This window comes from Macadamia integrifolia, chromosome 12 (genome assembly GCF_013358625.1).
Source record: "Macadamia integrifolia cultivar HAES 741 chromosome 12, SCU_Mint_v3, whole genome shotgun sequence".
In the NCBI taxonomy this organism is placed as follows: domain Eukaryota; kingdom Viridiplantae; phylum Streptophyta; class Magnoliopsida; order Proteales; family Proteaceae; genus Macadamia; species Macadamia integrifolia.
In genome coordinates this window covers 27,086,353-27,103,813 of record NC_056568.1, presented here as the reverse complement: position 1 = coordinate 27,103,813, position 17,461 = coordinate 27,086,353, and the positions used below count along the sequence as shown (strand labels likewise).

The 17,461-nt window shown below is 38.0% G+C and overlaps 1 protein-coding gene across 2 annotated transcripts; it reads right to left on the bottom strand.

Annotated features, from left to right (window-relative positions):
• Positions 1-1,064: 1,064 nt before the first annotated feature.
• On the bottom strand, positions 1,065-14,605 carry LOC122058345 (spermatogenesis-associated protein 20). 2 transcript variants are annotated; one of them, XM_042620994.1, is made up of 15 exons: positions 14,099-14,605; positions 13,957-14,029; positions 13,835-13,856; positions 13,655-13,733; positions 13,499-13,531; positions 12,449-12,597; positions 12,129-12,285; positions 10,592-10,826; positions 5,473-5,714; positions 4,685-4,948; positions 4,459-4,569; positions 3,101-3,325; positions 2,794-2,997; positions 2,508-2,684; positions 1,065-1,714 (listed from the first exon to the last, which is right to left on the bottom strand). In XM_042620994.1, exons 1-15 carry the CDS (start codon positions 14,378-14,380, stop codon positions 1,511-1,513), a joined length of 2,457 nt encoding a protein of 818 aa, XP_042476928.1. In that variant the 5' UTR covers positions 14,381-14,605; the 3' UTR covers positions 1,065-1,510. The 2 variants fall into 2 exon arrangements, with proteins under 2 accessions (XP_042476928.1, XP_042476929.1); XM_042620995.1 differs by lacking the exon at positions 12,449-12,597 and having other exon boundaries at positions 13,499-13,545.
• Between the last annotated feature and the right edge of the window lie 2,856 nt (positions 14,606-17,461).

Sequence of the window (17,461 nt, the reverse complement as noted above, 5' to 3'; positions counted from 1 at the left end):
CCCCCCCCCCCAAATAATGTATTATAATATTAGAAAATATATATTTAATATGCCATGGTATAAGCAAAAATTACATTTTTATCAGTATACATTCTACTTAATGCGTGGATTAATTTAATCGGCATTCCAAACAAAGAACAAGCTACCTCTAGGATTACTTGCAAGCTTGCAACACTCAATCTTTGAATCAAATGAGATATTAATGATATTTTGCAACCACCTTATTTAATCTTTAAACGGGTTAATCAAACCGGTTTTGATGGTTTAAATGGTTCGATTTTCACGGTTTTAATTCGGTTTGAAACCAACGGGTTAAACGACTCAGTTCGATGTCAACCCTTTTAGCTAATCAGCATGAAACTTGAAACCAGAACCGAATCATTTACTAAATGATTTTACGATTTCAATGTAAACGGCTCGGCTGGATTCAGTTTCGATAAACGATTTTAAATTTCAAATTCACATCCTTAATTTATACACCCCCATTAAAATTGGAAAGGCCGCCAGAACATTCCCATTGGTGTTTCTAACAAAGATAATCGTAGCCAATTCTGCATCAGAGTGAGAGTCAACATGTTGGTCCGATCATGAATCCACCAATATTAATTGGTGAAAACAAACAAAAGATTAAAGATCTTGCCTTGTTTTAGTTTTTTATTCCTTGCCAATTAGATGAAGTGTAACATGTTATAGGGAAAATTGTAATGAAAGAAACAGATTCTTTCTTCTAAAAACCTGCCTGAGTGGTAGTATGTTCTAACATTGATTTAATAGAGGATACGTTAAGATACAATGAACATCCAATGGTTGGAAGGACCATCCAATGGTTGGAAAGACCTGACCGTGCACCCCAACCCCAGCTGTTGGATCCTCATTGCACCTCACCACCTCACTACATAACACCTACTACTATGCTGACCCCAACCAAGCATTCTTCATAATATCAATTTTGCCACCTAATTCTGCCACTTGACAAACTCCATCTGGACCAACAGTTCATATATGACCACAAAGCCTAAGGTCTACTTGGACACAAAATTTCAACGCCCTCCTAAACTGCCACATGACAGAACGAAACGCCCATCTATATTCAAATAAAATCATCAAAGGATCAGTTTGCAGTAGCAAGATCAGCTTTTACAAACACACAAGCAGAGGTATGAAGAAACACAATCAACTTCAAGGTAAAGTTGATTTTACTGTGCTTATGTTGACAAAACATTTATCACCATATTTGCTTCCTTCCTTTTCTAAACCGTTGCTCAACAGCTCCCTACTACTTATTATGAAGACATCAAAAAAAAAAAAAAAAAAAAAAAAAAAAAAAAAAATACTTACACTGAAAGTGGAAAACCCAAAAGAGAACAAAATGAAGGGAAGCATATCCTCCAACACAAACAGCATATACATGTCAACATTGTCCCTCCCACCCTGTCTTCCAGAAGGTGTAGGTTTGGTTGAAGTACATGCAAGAGGGTGGGTATAAAGGAGAGTTCATACTCACCCACAGCTAAACAGGAATAGAGGGCTTCTGTTTGAGCAAGGCCTTGAGAGACTCAGGGTCAGTAACAGGAGAACTGCACATAAAGTTCTGGCAGACAAGAGCCACCACCTTGTCTGCTGCAGTATTGCTCTTTGCCATCATGGCTATGTTTTCATTGTTGCTTTCCCAGAACTCCATGTCTTCCTTATTGCTGGGATCCACATGAATAACCTGTCATTAAATAGATTTAGGAACACAAATCAGTACAACGCTCCTATAAATATCCTTGAAAAGTTGAGCCACTCATAAAGTGATATCAAAGTCCCAAAATTCATCCCAATTACATGCATATAAACTGTGTAAAAGCTTAGATAGTCAATTGCCCTCATTCAACATCTGATTCTGAGGAGCATGAACAGAAAACTCAGGACTCAAGACATCCAAACTTCCCCAGGGAAAGGTCCATTGCAACACTTGTATGAACTGATATGGAAAAGAAAAACAGAATCAGGACCCAGATAGGTCCCAGCTAATTCTGGTCAGGCCGGGACCGGTCCCAGAATTGATGTTTTCATGCCCTAACCCTTGTAATGCCCTAACCCTTGTTTCCGTACAATAATCAAACCAGCCAGATTAGCTGGAAGTGGGATCCGGATAGGTCCTCGGTTATTACCGATTGGGCCTGTACTGGCTCAGAATCAGTGTTATAATGCCCTAACCCTAGTTTCCATATAATAATCGGACCAGCCGGATCAGCCTCAGTCAATTTCGATCCTTACCCAGCCAATCTGATCCCGCTTAATCCCAAGAAACTGAACCTGAACCGATGCCATAAGCTGATATGCTTGCCCACTTAAAAAAACTCGGGTACAAGTGCGTGCTATTATTATATTGAAGAAAAAGGGTATACAAACAATCATGTGTAAATGAGACATGAAAATAGGAAACCCAATACATCTACCATTAAAAGATTCAAACTACAAAACCTAAGAGGGCTAGAAGAAGTGGCTTGTGTTCCACTCACAGTTTTGTTAGGATCATAAGATGCATGAGCAGCAGCAATCATTCCATCAAAATCCGCACTTGGTTTATGGCCAACCAAGACAACCTGCTTCCTGGAAGGAACAGAGAGCATGTCTGCTGCACAGCACATCAAGGGAATGGCCATAGCCATATCTTTCAAGCGTGATTCAAAAACTGCCTGAAAAACCATACATATATCACAAGTTTACAACAGCAAACCATATTACGAATGGATTAAAATTAGTTAGTTCTCAACAAAAGTAGATGTTGTGGTAAAGATAACATACCAGCAGATGTTCTGCATTGTTCTTGTAATAGACGGACCTGCTTCCTGTAACCATGGATGCCAATCTAACAAGATTGATCACTGATACTGAATTTCCAGAAGGCTCCGCCCCATCATGATCTTCCTTCACACGGAGCAGGACAGAAGGATCTTCACCGGGTGTATTAAAATACCCTCCCCCCTCTCTATCCATAAACAATTCATCCTAGAAAGATGGTTTCCAAGGAATGTCACATCAGATGGTACCTATTAGGGTGAGAAGGAGGGAAAAAAAGGGCAAGGCAGGCAACTTTACAGTTATTACTCACCTGGGTATTTTGCAGCTCGATTGCCCACGATAGCCAGCTGGTCCCACCACCACTCTCATAAAGATCCAGCAAACCAGATATTAGAAAGGCATAATCATCTAAAAATCCAGGTGCTTTAGATGGACCATTCCGAAAGCTATGCGTCAGTCTCTGTGTTCTCTCATCGTAAAGCTGCTTCTTGATAAAAGATGCTGCCTTTTCTCCAACTTCCAGGTATTCTTTAGGCTGAAAATGTGAAACTAGATCAATGACTCCAGTCACTCCACTGTGTGGGGGCGGGTGGTGTGTCTGTGTGCATGAGAGAGAGAGAGAGAGAGCATACTATTTTACTATTCATCACCCCCTGATGTAGATAAGTCACTTAAGAAACTTATTTTATTGTAAATAAGCCTTTGGTTGGGTTATGTATGTATTAGGCCTTGGATCCCATGGGTTTTCTTTGTAATGAGCCACTTTAATGGGCCTAAAATATGGGTAGAAAGTAGGAAAACGGGATTTAATTCATTATTTTAACTAGAGTCTTGTTTTGTCTCTATTTCCTTTGTTATTTCAATTATCTAGTCAGTTTAGGTTTCCCAGTTAGTTAAGGATTGGGTTAGGCCTTTCCTTTTTTAGTGTTTGAGTTAGTTTTGAATCTTCTATATAAGTGTGTAAGGGGCTACAACATTGAACACAAATTTATTAATGAAAAAAAAAAAAAAAAAGATGGCTTATACTGTTGTGTTGTGGGATGCAGTCAGGTGAGATGCCCATTCACTAGTTCTTCTTCCCCCTTCTCAACCCTCCATCGAATTCTTTCTTTTCTTATTTTCCTTCTATTTGTTTGCTGTGAGAGAGTGTTTGAGAGCTAAAACCAAGCCTTTGGAAGACATCTTCTCTATTCAGCCAGAATTTCAGATCCTGCCTGGGATTAGGATCACTTGTGATTCTAGTTCTACATTATCCCCCCCCCCAAAAAAAAAATGTAGGTTCCCTCCAATGCCCATGTGCAGTTTCGGGCATTAGATGGGGGTATTACGGGAAATTCATCAAATAGGGGGGATATTTAGGATATTTCCTCGGGGGTCCAACAGTAATCTGGGTGGGGGAGTGCAGTTTCTGTTTTGTGCTGGCGTCATAGGAATCTTTTCCCCCAAACCAAAAAAAGTAGCAGGACATGAGGACATCGACAGGCTGCCAGAAAGGAAAGATACCTATAAATATATATTTTTTTCAACAAGCACAAACAAATAGACTATCTCTATTGCAGATAAAAAAAAAAAAAAAAAAAAAATACAACTGATTAATGATTGGGAAGGCTCACAAAAACAATACTTGCTTTCAGACAACAAAATCAACAAATGAATTCAGAGCCTTACAGTGCACCCAACAACAGGAAAGCAATACTTGGTCCCTTCAGCTTCTCCCTTGAGAATCTGAGAAGCTCTTGCAAAGGCTGACATAGCAAGCCCGTTCCACGAAACAATTACCTAGGCAAGGACCTGATCTGTTAAAGTGCATAAGTAAGCAAACCCAGAAAAAACTTGACGTCTTGCGAACAATAATTTGCTTCCAGCGGAAATGTTGTATGAGAAAAAATAATACCTTATCATCTAAATGTGGCCGTGGCCGTTTTGATCTTGCATCAAAAAGCTTTTTTCGGCAGGCTCCTAAAATATCCAAATATTCATCCTTGGAAATTCCCAGCTTTGATGCCAATGTAGAAGTATCATTTCTCTCTATGAGTACATTCTTCCCTTTGAATTCATGGTGGGGGTCACTGATTTGTGAAAGGTCACAGTTCCCTGAAGGTTTTACGTAATAATGATCTTTGAAAATATTTGCATGTTCTCCAACTATATCTTCAACCTTTGAAAAACCCAACAAAACAGACAGATTAATAAAGCCACACACTGATAAGAAGTGCCAAAACCAGGGTCATGGGGCCTCCACGAATAAAAATCCATACTCCTACAATTGGGACACAGTGAACCACAGAAAAAGGGGGGGTTCATGAAAGTGGAAAATCAGTACTGGGGAAAAAAATCTTTGGTTGACCACATAATGAGGACCTGCTATAAAATGCACTCTTGGTTGTATATAATGGAACCAGAGCCAAGTGTCCAGATTCTCCACAGGAGTCCAGCACATCAATCTCTTAAAAGTAAAGCATAAGAACGTATGGAGAGGGGGGGAAAAGTTTAAAACAGAGAGATCATTTTATTTCTCTGTGGGAAGATTTGGAGAAAGGAAAAGAAAGAAGTGGGGTAAAAGGAGGGGATCAAAGGACAGAAAATAAGAAAAACAATGAATAAAAGCAAATCGAAATAAAGAATAAAGCAAGGTGGGGCATAGAATCTAGTAATGTCCATAGAAATATTATCAAATCTGACCTCCTGACTCGTCCAAACATAGAATGCTCCTTCCTTTTTTCTCGAAGCACCCTCAAATTCAGCACTATCTGCATCTTCTGCTGAATAAATTTCACCACCTTCTCCAATCATCTCTCTCCTCAAATAGTCCAGGATATCCCGAGCCACACATGAATAGAAGGTATCTCCCGTAATGGAAAAAGAATCCAAATAAACATTAGCAAGCTGCCCTTGATCATACAACATTTTCTCGAAGTGTGGAACTGCAAAACAACAAAATGCATCAAAAAATCGAATTAGAAATACAAGGATCAAGGCATCAAGCTGCCAAAATAAAGAGCAGCCATAAAAGCATAAGCTTGTTAACCAAGAAATAAACTAAAATAGAACCACCTGCCCAATGGACGGAATCGAGACTAACAGCAAAGCTATTAAAAATTATGCAAACCGGATAGAATATATTAGCCAGGTTAAAATTGAGAAGACTTCTTCTATTCATATTAAAGGCATATTCTTGATGGTATTTACCATAAAGCCCTGATACTAGCTTAATTCTACTATACATAAATCCTCATTGAAATTCCAGATTTGTCACTTCCTTCAAACTTATTTAACCATATGTTCTAAAGTCCTCTTTCTGTCATGTAAAATTACAGTACTACTACTGAATATCTTATTTGAGTTTCTTTTAATTAGGTGGGTCTTATAAGCGATCCAAACCGGGTTTATAAAAAACCCCAGATTGCATCAATTGTATATGCAAAGCATTCTATCATACAAAACAACAGATAGAAATCATAGAATAATGTAGTGCGTTTACCACCTCTCACCATGACCATAATGGCTTAAACCATTGTATTGAGTGCGGTTAAAATGTCAACTAGTCACCTTGATACAGACACCAACCAAACAGGTACTAATCAGCTATTTTGACTAGTCAGTCAATTAAAGCAGATTAGACGTCAACTAGTGGTCAAGGGATCATTAAAATGATATTCTCCATGAGCTACCTGCATTATCTTATCATTGCTTTGTACTTTCATTCAAGTTTACCGCAAAATATAACTCAAATAATTATTTAATGTTCATATTTTTTTGCCTCTTAACACCTAGTAACCAAAAATATGACAACTTGGCTAGCCAGCTAGACTACAACTACATTCTTAAATTCTTTCCATTGTGTATATTATATTAATAATACTTTTTTATATATTTTACTTGAAAATAAATCAACTAAAACTTATCAACACAAATAATATAATACAAGGAAAGATATGACACTAGGATAACACCCAGATTGTAATCTTTGCAACCATCATTTATTAGCGGTATCCTTTATTATATATCATAAAGTTGACATTCAGAGCTGCAATAACTACAGAGGCATAAAATTAATGAGTCATACTATGAAATTATGGGAAGAAAGGGTTATTGACACACACTTAAGACAAGAAACTACTATTACGAAGAATCATATTGGTTCTATGCCAAGAAGATCCACGGAAGAAGCTATTTACTTATTTAGAAGACTCATGGGAAGATTTAAAGATTGCAAGAAAGATCTCCATATGGTCTTTATTGACCTAGAAAAAGCTTATGATAGGGTCCTCAGAGAGTTAATCTGAAAAGTACTAGAAAGTACTAGAGAAAAGTGTTTCAAGTAAATATATAGGCATTATTAAAGATATTTTTTATTGTGTGCTGTGCTGACTAATGTAAGAACCAAGGGATCAAGGTAGTGAATTCCCAATTACAATTGGATTATATCAAGGATCAACTTTAAACCCTAATTTGTTTGCGCTTATCATTGATGATTTAACTAGAGGCATTCAAGATGAGATTCGTTGGTGTATACTTCTGCTGATGATATTATTTTGGTAAATGAGACAAAAATAGAGATTAATGCCAACTTAGGTTATGGAGATCAATCCACAGTTGTCATTGCGCTATGTCGAACCAAGGCGGTGGAGGGATGTCTAAACGCACAAGTCACCCGCCAAGGCGCCTAGATCACCCAAGTGTTATTTTTTATTTTTTCCTCTTTTCTAACATTATTTAGGATAATACATATACCTTGTATCATCAAAAATCAACATTAAGCCACATTAAGCCACATCAAGTCATCAAGTCTTCAACTATCAACATTAAGACATATCAAGTAAAAAAAAATCAATATTTAGAGAAATGTTCTTGTTCTCTAATAAGTTTGATTGGTCAAAAAACTTTATTTTTACATGAGACTTTCTATATTAGGTAGAGCACAAAACCAATTTTCCAGACAAACTTAATGTAAAGTGCATGAATGTTGTTAAATAAAAGATTATTTTACCGAACTTTCGGTTTTTACCAATGTTTTACCATGATACAATTTATAAAAATTTTATAATTGAGAAAAACCCAAGCATTTGAAAGTTGAAAGCCACCCCTACAACCAAAAATCCAATTTCTGTTGTTGGAGTGGGTGAGCCTATGACGCAACGATTAAGTTGCAACATTACAACATGTTGGTATGATGCAAATCAAAGCCCGAAAAGAAGAGGGCTGAGAATAAACTTCAAAAAAAAAAAAAAAATACTGTTCACACCAATATAAGTCCCACTGCCAACTCGTAATGTGGAGAAGACTTGAACAAGATTCCCTCTTAATTCGTGGGCCCCATGGCCAGCTCGCATGGAGGAGTTAGGCTGAAAGATTTTAGAAAATCTTTGACTGATATAGTTTTCATTTTCATATTTTCTTCTCATAGTTAGGAAGATATTATCTAGCTAGTTTCTAATTTTAGTTTTCTTACTTTTAGAAAGTAAGAATTCTAATTTATTGGGTTTCTATCTTTGTAAAAAGGAGATATTTGATTTGATTTGTAATTAGTTTCCAAATAGGATAATATCTAATAGTAAGGGGATTCCTTTCCTTTCCATGCAAGGAAGGACCCAATTTTGTAATCAATTTAAAGTTTATAAATAAAGTAAGAAGGGTGATCTACAACCCACGATTTAATGAAAAGAAAAAGAAAGCTTTGTGACTGTGAGACGCAATGCTATGAAAGACAACTTGGGTGAGATGCCCTAGTGAACAGTGAGATACTCGACCCAACCTATTCCCCTTCCCCCTTCTCTATTTTCTGTTTATTTCTCCCTCTCTATTTCATTTTCCCTGCTATCAATTAAGCCCCACAGCTGCTGCCATTGCAAGATCTAAAAAGACAAGTCCAAGATCTGCGACACCTCTTTTGTTCAATCTATCAACCAGCAGCACCTATGATCTTGTTCTGGAATTAATTCCTAGTCATCTAACTGGGAATTAGTTCTACATTATGGGCACATGTTCGAAACTTGGAAACAGTCTCTCCTGTGAAGCAGGGGGTAAGGGCTGTGTACATTTGCCCCTCCTGGACCCTGTAATAGTGGGAGCCTTGTGCACTGAGTTGCCCTTTTTACTGGATTCAAATAGAGGTGTATTTGCTTTATTTATAAATAAAATTTTAAGCAAATGAACATTTATATTCATTTACTTAAATGATATTTGACATAAATAAGTGTTGCATCTTGCAATAAGGTACCATTGCAATAAAGCGACAATCACCCAGACCCCAACTAGGCTGCCTGGATGCCTAGGCCTTGACAACTATAGATCAACCTCAGAATCAAAAGGTTTTAAGATAATTAAAACGGAGGGCATATATGGCGTGTAACTTTTGTTACACTAGGATAATAAGGTGGTGAGAATTGATTAGAAGGGGATTCCGCAAAGTGATTATTTTAGGAATGTGGGTTCAATCATATCATAAATAAAAAAGGTAATATAGAAGATGATGTTTCACAGAGATAAAATATGTTGGATGAAGTGGAGAGTGCATCAGGAGTGTTGTATGATCAATGTATTCCTTTAAAGGAAATTTTGATAGGACAATCATACGATCGACGATCATGTATGGTGTAGAATGTTGGGCAGTTAAGAAACATCATATAGATAAACTTAAGTGTAGCGAAGATGAGGATGTTGAGATGGATTAGTGACAAAACTATGAAGGATAAAGTAAAAAATGATCATATTATAGCTGATTTGAGGGTAGATCCAATACATGATAAGCTATGAGAAAGTCGTTTGAGGTGGCATGGCCATGTTCAACGGAGGCATTTGAATGCTCCAGTGCATAAGAGTGATTTGATTCAAACTAAGGGAATTAAAAGAGCCAAGGGCAGACCTAAAATGACCTTAGGAGAAGTGAGGAAAGGCATAGCTTCGGCCTAGTATCAAGTACAACCTCAAATAGAGTTGATAGGAGGGCAAGGATCCATGTAGCCAACCCCATTAGTTGGGATAAGGTCTACTAGTTGTTATTGTTGTATAAAAGGCAACCCCAAAGGGGTAGCCGAGAAAGCAAGGGACCTTCACCTTAGAAAGCGTGTGGTTCTAAGTTCGACTCCTCTTACCTCCTTGGGGCCACTCACACAGTGGTGTTTAGTGCTCTTCACTGCTTTCAGTGAAAGTTGAATGGTTCCCATTTAATCCCAGTATGACCCAATCCATGCGGTTGTGGGGTCAGTATAGGCCCACGGGACTAGTTAGGCCAAAGGCCTGGAAACCCGTCGTTAGCCCCAAAAAAAAAAGTTGTTTACAAAATGGCAACAAGAACAACTTAGACCACAATATAAAGATCAGATCACCGCCCAAGGGAACATTAAAGATGATCACCACAATGACACCTTGCTGCCTGACGATAGGAAGTTTATCCCTACATTTGAGTTCACACACACACACACACAAAAAAAAAATCTAAACTTATTTGTTCATTCAACCCTTCTCCGAGGATTACCATCCAAATAAGAGATCCACCATAATTTAAACCATCCTGCAATCATAAGTTGCAAAGAATTCTGCAAAGCTCCAAGGTCCCCACTTTTTTTTTTTTTTTGGGGGGGGGGTTTGTTGGAAGCTGCAATCATTTTGTGGTAATAGACTATAAATCTTTGTGAATCTGTGGCACTAACAATCAATTTCCTACACCCCAACGGGGGGAATAAGTAAAATAAATTAATTGTTTCAAGCTGAAAATACATGTCAATACTTCAAATTAGATCCATTTTACATGTATATGAAATATATTTCTTCGTTTAAGACAACTCAAATTTGCACTTACCATGCCAGCATTCATCAACACTATATCGATGAAAACCACCTCCAATATGATCATGGATGCCACCTCTTGCCATGCATTGCAAGCTAAAAAGCACCATTTTATTATTTGATTCACTTGATTTCCCAGCTTCCTCCAGCTTCTTTGACTGATACATCATTAGCTGAATCTCTACAGGTCTAGGAAACTTCGGGGCAGATCCAAATCCACCAAATTGCGGATCATAACTTCCAGAAAGCTATAAGAGCCACAGATAAGTCCAGTTCAGAAGCAGTAAAAAACAGATTCTAGTTCGATTTACTCCTAATGTCTCTGCTGGAAAAGTACTAAAAAAATATCCTGAAAGGATCCATGCCGCCAGGGTTCCATGACCATGGTACTTGTTAGTTGAAAAATAAGAAATCTTCTCCTAGCTGCACAACCTGCACCAACGTATTTGGGCACTTCATAGGGGTTCAATTTTATGGACATTTCTAATCAGGATCAGCTTTATTGTAGGAAATTGTGTGCAAGTTCTATTTCAGTTCTAGGCATTGTTTGATAGTTTAGGTATCAGCAGTTCCTCTCTAATCAGGATCGGCTTTATTGTAGGAAATTGTGTGCAAGTTCTATTTCAGTTCTAGGCATTGTTTGATAGTTTAGGTATCAGCAGTTCCTCGTAATTTAAGTGCATAGGGGTTCTATATTATGGACATATCTAATCAAGATCAGCTTTATTTTAGGAAATTATGTGCAAGTTCTATTTCAGCTCTAGGCAATGCTTGATAGTTTAGGTATCAGCAGTTCCTCATAATTTAAGTGCATCATAAATGTCCTAGTAAAGTTGAAACGTCAATTGATCAGAGAATTGTATTGGTATCACTATGGTCTTAAAAGGTCGGGCGTCCCCAGATTCTAGAATAAAAATTTGCTTAAATTTTCCAATTTCAAAAGTTACCCAGAAATTACAGTTGCTAACCAAATGGAATAATATCGGTCAGGTTAAAATATGTTAGTCAATAGAAAGTTGTCTTTGGTCTTCCAGAATATGAAGTTTCCAAACAGTAGTACTAAAGAACATAAACTTGGTTTTATGGTATGGTTGCCCCTTAACCTCTGTTTAGTGAGAGTCCTCTTTCTTATAAACTTATCCTTCTTCTCCTCAACATCCCCCCCCCCCAGGTCCTCCCCCCTATTTCTCAACTCTTCTAATTCTAAGTTCCTAAGGCTTGGGTACTGATTATGATGTTAGTGGTGCCATTCACACCATCATTCAACCATGAACTTGGATAGCCACCAGCCCACCACTGCTGCATCTACTTCCTTTTGAGTGGTAGTTTGCTGTCCATCAATTTGTAGCTCTATTAGCTCTACGAATATATAACTGCCTTTAAGACTTCTGCATCTTCTAATGAATGTTGGCAAATCAAACCAAAATAAAACGCATGAAGAATCAACGCCACCTTGATCCATGACAAATTTCTATTGTTTTGCCATAGCATTATAATGCAAAAACAACAGAAATCAACAGACTTCAATTAATAAGAGTAGAAGTTCTCACTTGTTCAGCGCACAGTTGTAAAGCCTTTTGGGGAAGCCCGTCTGGTAACTTATTGGAACTGGCACTTGCAGCCAGTGCTTCTGACAATTGCTCTATTGCAAAGGCTCCACTCTTAGCAAGCACATCTTTTTTTGTTTCCCAAGCATCTTTGACCTTCCTGAACAAGCAATTGAATACATCGTTAAGAGATGCATGAACCAACAAGAGCTGTTAGTAGTAATGTAGCACAAGGTAACGAAACTTAGAATTCACCATATGGTTACAATATGAGGATGCTCACACAACCAACACTAAATAGATAAGATGAACTTTGTAATCACCTGAGTATAGTTTTAAAGCCCGGTCTTCCATATTTATCATCTGGGGGGAAGTATGTTCCTCCCATTAAAGGATTCAGATCTGGCGAAAGGAACACACTCAGTGGCCAACCACCTCCACCATATAGTGCTTGCACATATGTCATGTACACCTAAGAGATGGGGGGGAACGGGGGAGAAGACGCAAGAAAAATTTTAAGAAAATTAATTTCGTAAGTAGAAACTAAAATACCTTCTAGGAAATTGGCCATCATACCACTACTTTAAAGTCTGCAGCGCAAATCAAGGGCGGACATCTCAAATGCAGACTACCCAAATTACGGGGAACCCTCTGAACTAAAAGTATACATAGCTACCCTCTGATTAGCCACATATACAATGACTCTTAAATGTTAGTCCGTGGTCCACCTTGTATCAGCCATATACTTCAGAAATGATAGCCCTTGACTATATGTTATCAATAAAAGGCCCCAACAGTGCTCATCCTTGTAATGTAGTAAAGACCCAAACTAGGAACACAGTGGCCACCTTCTCAGCTCCCAACTTAGCTATGCTATGGTTTTCCACCCCCTCCTCCGTTTACCCAAATAGGGTTATCAGAATACCATTTTCCCCCCTCCTCCCCCTGTTCTCCACCCATATAGGGTCATCAGAACTACCATGACTCTGTTGGGAGGATCTAAATATGTCTCCAAATTCATACCAATGACGATTCAAACATATGCAAGACACCTAAACAGAAGGCAAATTCACAAGCGATAAAACTCAATTTAGTACAAGACAAATTGAACAGACTGCCATCATCAATTTTCATCATTTTATAAATAATCTGTCAAAACATCCAACTCCCATCATCCCATTCTAACTCTTCTATTGAGACAACTCAGACAAGACGATAAGATGGTATCTTAAACATCACAAAATTTTATGTCAAACCCAATCACTCACTTTAATATGCCACCAGACCTTGAATAGCAATGTTAATACTAAATATTCTATTCTCAATACCCTGTTATACAAGGTATGAAGAATTAAAACGTATCTGGTCCATACCTTATCCACATCTGGTCGTTCCTCACGATCCACCTATTGCACAGGAACTATTAAATCCAATTACAACAATATACAGGAGCAAATGGGCAAAATAAATAGCGAGTAAAAGAGAAACTCTACGTTCAAAACATGTAACATGACTTAATTCAGACAGACCTTGATACTAACAAACAAGTCATTCAACAATTTGGCGACCCCTTCATCCTCGAAAGACTCCACCTCCATGACATGACACCTACACAACAATTCCAGAATGCCCACCAAACAGAATGAATTTTACATTCATCTTAAGAAAGTGATTCAAGAAAAGCAAAATAAGTTGTCCAAAGAACATACCAGTGACAGGTGCTGTATCCAACTTCTCACACAAAGAGCAAAACCATCATGGAATTAGAAAACTATAACGAAACAGTAGATAAAATTTTCAAACAGAGAAAAAAAAGAGAGAGAATCTGTACTCGATAAGAAGATGGGAACGTCTCTCCTTCGCGCTTCCTGGAAAGCTTCCTCTCCCCATGGGTACCAATCAACCTTCAAAAGAAAATGGAAAATAAATTCAATTACAATTGAAAAAAAGGAGTGGAAATGATGGAAACAAACCGGGTTGTGAGCGTGCTGAAGAAGGTAGGGACTGTGTTCTCTGGCAAGACGATTGGTGTGCTTGTGAGATTGAGTTGGGTTTAGGGTTTGTTCGGCCATGGCCAGGACCTTGTGAACGTGAATGTGACGACAGGGAGATACAAACGATAGGAGTGAAGAAAGCGATGAAGTAGAAAACGATGGATTCGAAATTCTTATGGGTTTTCTTCCCAGAGGGCCAAAGCGATTAAGATGGATGAGAGAGATGAGGGTAATGGAGCAGAGTTCTCTGACTATCACCATAGAAGTAGGGTAACTACGATGTATAAAGTGCTATTTATAGTTTTGATACACATAAGCATTAAAAGTAATAAAAAAATGAGGAAAGCGGCGAGAGAGTTCAGACAAGAAGAAGAAGAGGAAGAAGGTTTGAGAAAGTGGAAGCCATTGAAGGGAAGGTGACACTTGGGAGAAGTAGAAAAGGCCAAGAGTAGAGAACGAGGATGAGAGAGAAACGAACTGCTACTGCATGAGCCGCTCGTGCGTGTTGAGACGAGGATTAGTCTTAAGTCGTAACTGAACTCTCCTTTTCCTTTTTGCGACATATAACTGAAGTCGCACATACAGAATGCGACTTTAGTATGACATTCTTACAACAATTGAAAATGGAACAACACACAATTAATCAACCAAGGAATCAGAATCAGAATTCTGAGTGTTCTGTAAATTCCATTCTCAGGTTAATCAGAATCAGAATCAGAATCAGAATCAGATTGAAATTGTTCCATATTCAATTGGTTTTAAGAATATTTGATCAACTAACACTAGCTTACCTTAGTAGTGGCAACTTTGAATTGAAGAGTTAGCACCCAAAGGAGGAGGTTGATACAAGTATGTGTGGATGTGTGTATAAGAGTAGGTGGTCGTTGACCCTACTAACGCTTTGCAGGAGTCAAGAAGGCCATTGGCCAGCAACACTCAGTAGGATATAGTAACAAATATATATTATCATAATTGATCCTGATTGCTATGTTATTGGGAGATATCCTCTATAAAATAAACATGGAGGGGAAAAAAATTGTAAACATCGGAATCCTAAAACTTTATTTCAGTTTTTTCACTCTTTTGATAGTGTTTTATTTATTTATTATTATTATTATTTTGAAGATAAATATAGTGTTCGAGTGATATCTATACACTATTTAATTTTAGGAAACAATCTCTCAATAAATCGCCTGGTATATATAGATTATGACTCTTCTTATACCCCATAGTGGTAGAACCTTATCATTGATCACACTTTTTTCTTATTTTAAATAGAAGATTAACATGGTAAGAAATCAATTTTTTTTATTTCCAGCCAATGTATTCTCTTGACAAGGTCAATTCATCAAAAGTGAAGAAGACAAGTTTTGAAACACGAGGGAACAAAAAAAAAAAAAATTGAGATTGCAAATCTTCTATCATGACATCCAACGAATTTAACATGCTAACCTCTATCTAGCGCAATTGGTGATCTGTGAGAAGAAAGTCAACTACATTTATTGGAAATGATTACGTAGATCAAAGGAAGGGGGAAGTTCTAGGTTCTCTTGACCCTACTTTGTAAATTGAGCTTTATTGAGTAAGCTCACTTTGAAGCTACGATAGAATCCAATATCCAATTGGGAAGTTTTCATGAAGCATATCTATTTTCTTCAATTAAATTTCATTCATGATCGATGGTTCCAACCTTTTGTGAGCTTGGAGTAGCATTTTGGAAGAATGAAATGTGTTCAAAGCTGGCCTCCTTTAGTTTGTTGATACAGGTGAGAACATCCACATCTAGGAGAATCCATGGATTCCTTCTTCCTCCAATTTTAGTTTGGGTAATGTACATCGCCACCCCTTAGAGAATGTCACTATTATAAGAACACCTTTTATGTTTCACCAAATCAGACTCAGACCTCTTACCGTCAGTCAATGTTAAATGAAAAAAATAAAATGACCGTTATACCCTCCCTATTAATTGAAACTCATGTTTTAACCCAATAACCATTTTTCCCTTCTCTGCTCCTCTCCTCTCCATACTTGCAAGTCCCCGTTGAGTACTGCTCCTTGCATTAAGAAAAAGCTTAAGAAAAGCTCCTACAGAGAGGCATTGATTCCAATACCCACAAACCCATCTTGAGGTTGAGATTGCAGAAGAAAAGGCGCCCACCACCACCACCAACAATAGCAACAATGAGAAAGCCTCGGGGGTTCCAATAATGAAACTAAACATCCTCAATTTAGAGAATTTGAAGCCCACGGGTTTGGTAGCTACATCACCAGAGCCGAAGCTTCCTTCAGTGGCTGCAAATAGGTACCTACTGCCACTCCAAGGTTGTTTGAGAAGTTTCAAGATCAACCGCGGTGATTCGCTCAAAGCTGCGGCTGCCACACTAGCATTGATTGCAACGGGTTTATAGATTCAATTAGATATTTTCCCATATGGAAGATGATGACCCACGAGGATCCATGATTTGGAGGTAAATGGAAAAGTAATCAGGGAGGGCTTGGGAGTCTCCTTTTCGGGTATACGGGGAGACAACAGTCATACCCACCGACCTCGAAGTAATGACTCCATAGTGCCCTAGCTTTCACCTTGGGGAAATTGACAATCGTCCATCTACACCCCTCTGAATGATCTCCATGGTGCAACACAGAGACTGATTCTTGGCCACCCCCCTTTAGGGACCCAGTAGGTTCTTCCGCATCTGATATTGATACAAAAATTGTCTTCTCCGATGCCGTTGTCGCTAGCAACAATGACGACAGAACTGACGGAACCGCCACAGAAAAGGCAGAGTTGGATGACGATGAAGAAATACCGGAAAATAGAGGATGACGAGGGTTTTGCTTGCAGAGAAGAAATGCAAAGGGTTTTTACATGGATATTTTAGGTAATTCATATTTAGTAAGGGCATTTGGTACTTAAAATAAAATATAGTAATTGACATCAGCATATAAGGTATATTCCTTAACAGTGACTGACGGTAAGAGGTCTGAATCTAATTTGGTGAAACAGATGAGGTGTTCCTATGATAATGATATTCTTTAGGAGGTGGCACTGTAAATTATCCTTTTAATTTTCAATACCCATTCCTTGGCAATTGAAGAGTAAACTACGTTTCTGAGTTCATTAATCAGTAAAATCGTGTTTCAAGATTTGATTAATTAGTTAATTTACTCCACCCAAACGATAGAGTTAAGATCATGAAAATAATGCTTGTGGAGGAGAAATCGGAGACGATACTGGGTCCCACTAACTACATTATGAAATTACATAATTAGGTCTTCTATTATAATGCCACGTCACTATAAAGTGGGGACATGGTTTAGTAACCGGAAAAGGATCACGTG

Excerpts from the sequence above, each read along its gene's own strand:
- LOC122058345 (XM_042620994.1), bottom strand. The coding sequence starts at position 14,380 with ATGGTGATAGTCAGAGAACTCTGCTCCATTACCCTCATCTCTCTCATC. Across the intron at positions 12,286-12,448 it reads GGCTTTAAAACTATACTCAG|GAAGGTCAAAGATGCTTGGG; the intron begins GTGATTACAAAG and ends TTGCTTGTTCAG. Across the intron at positions 5,715-10,591 it reads TGTTGATGAATGCTGGCATG|TTCCACACTTCGAGAAAATG; the intron begins GTAAGTGCAAAT and ends GTTGTTTTGCAG.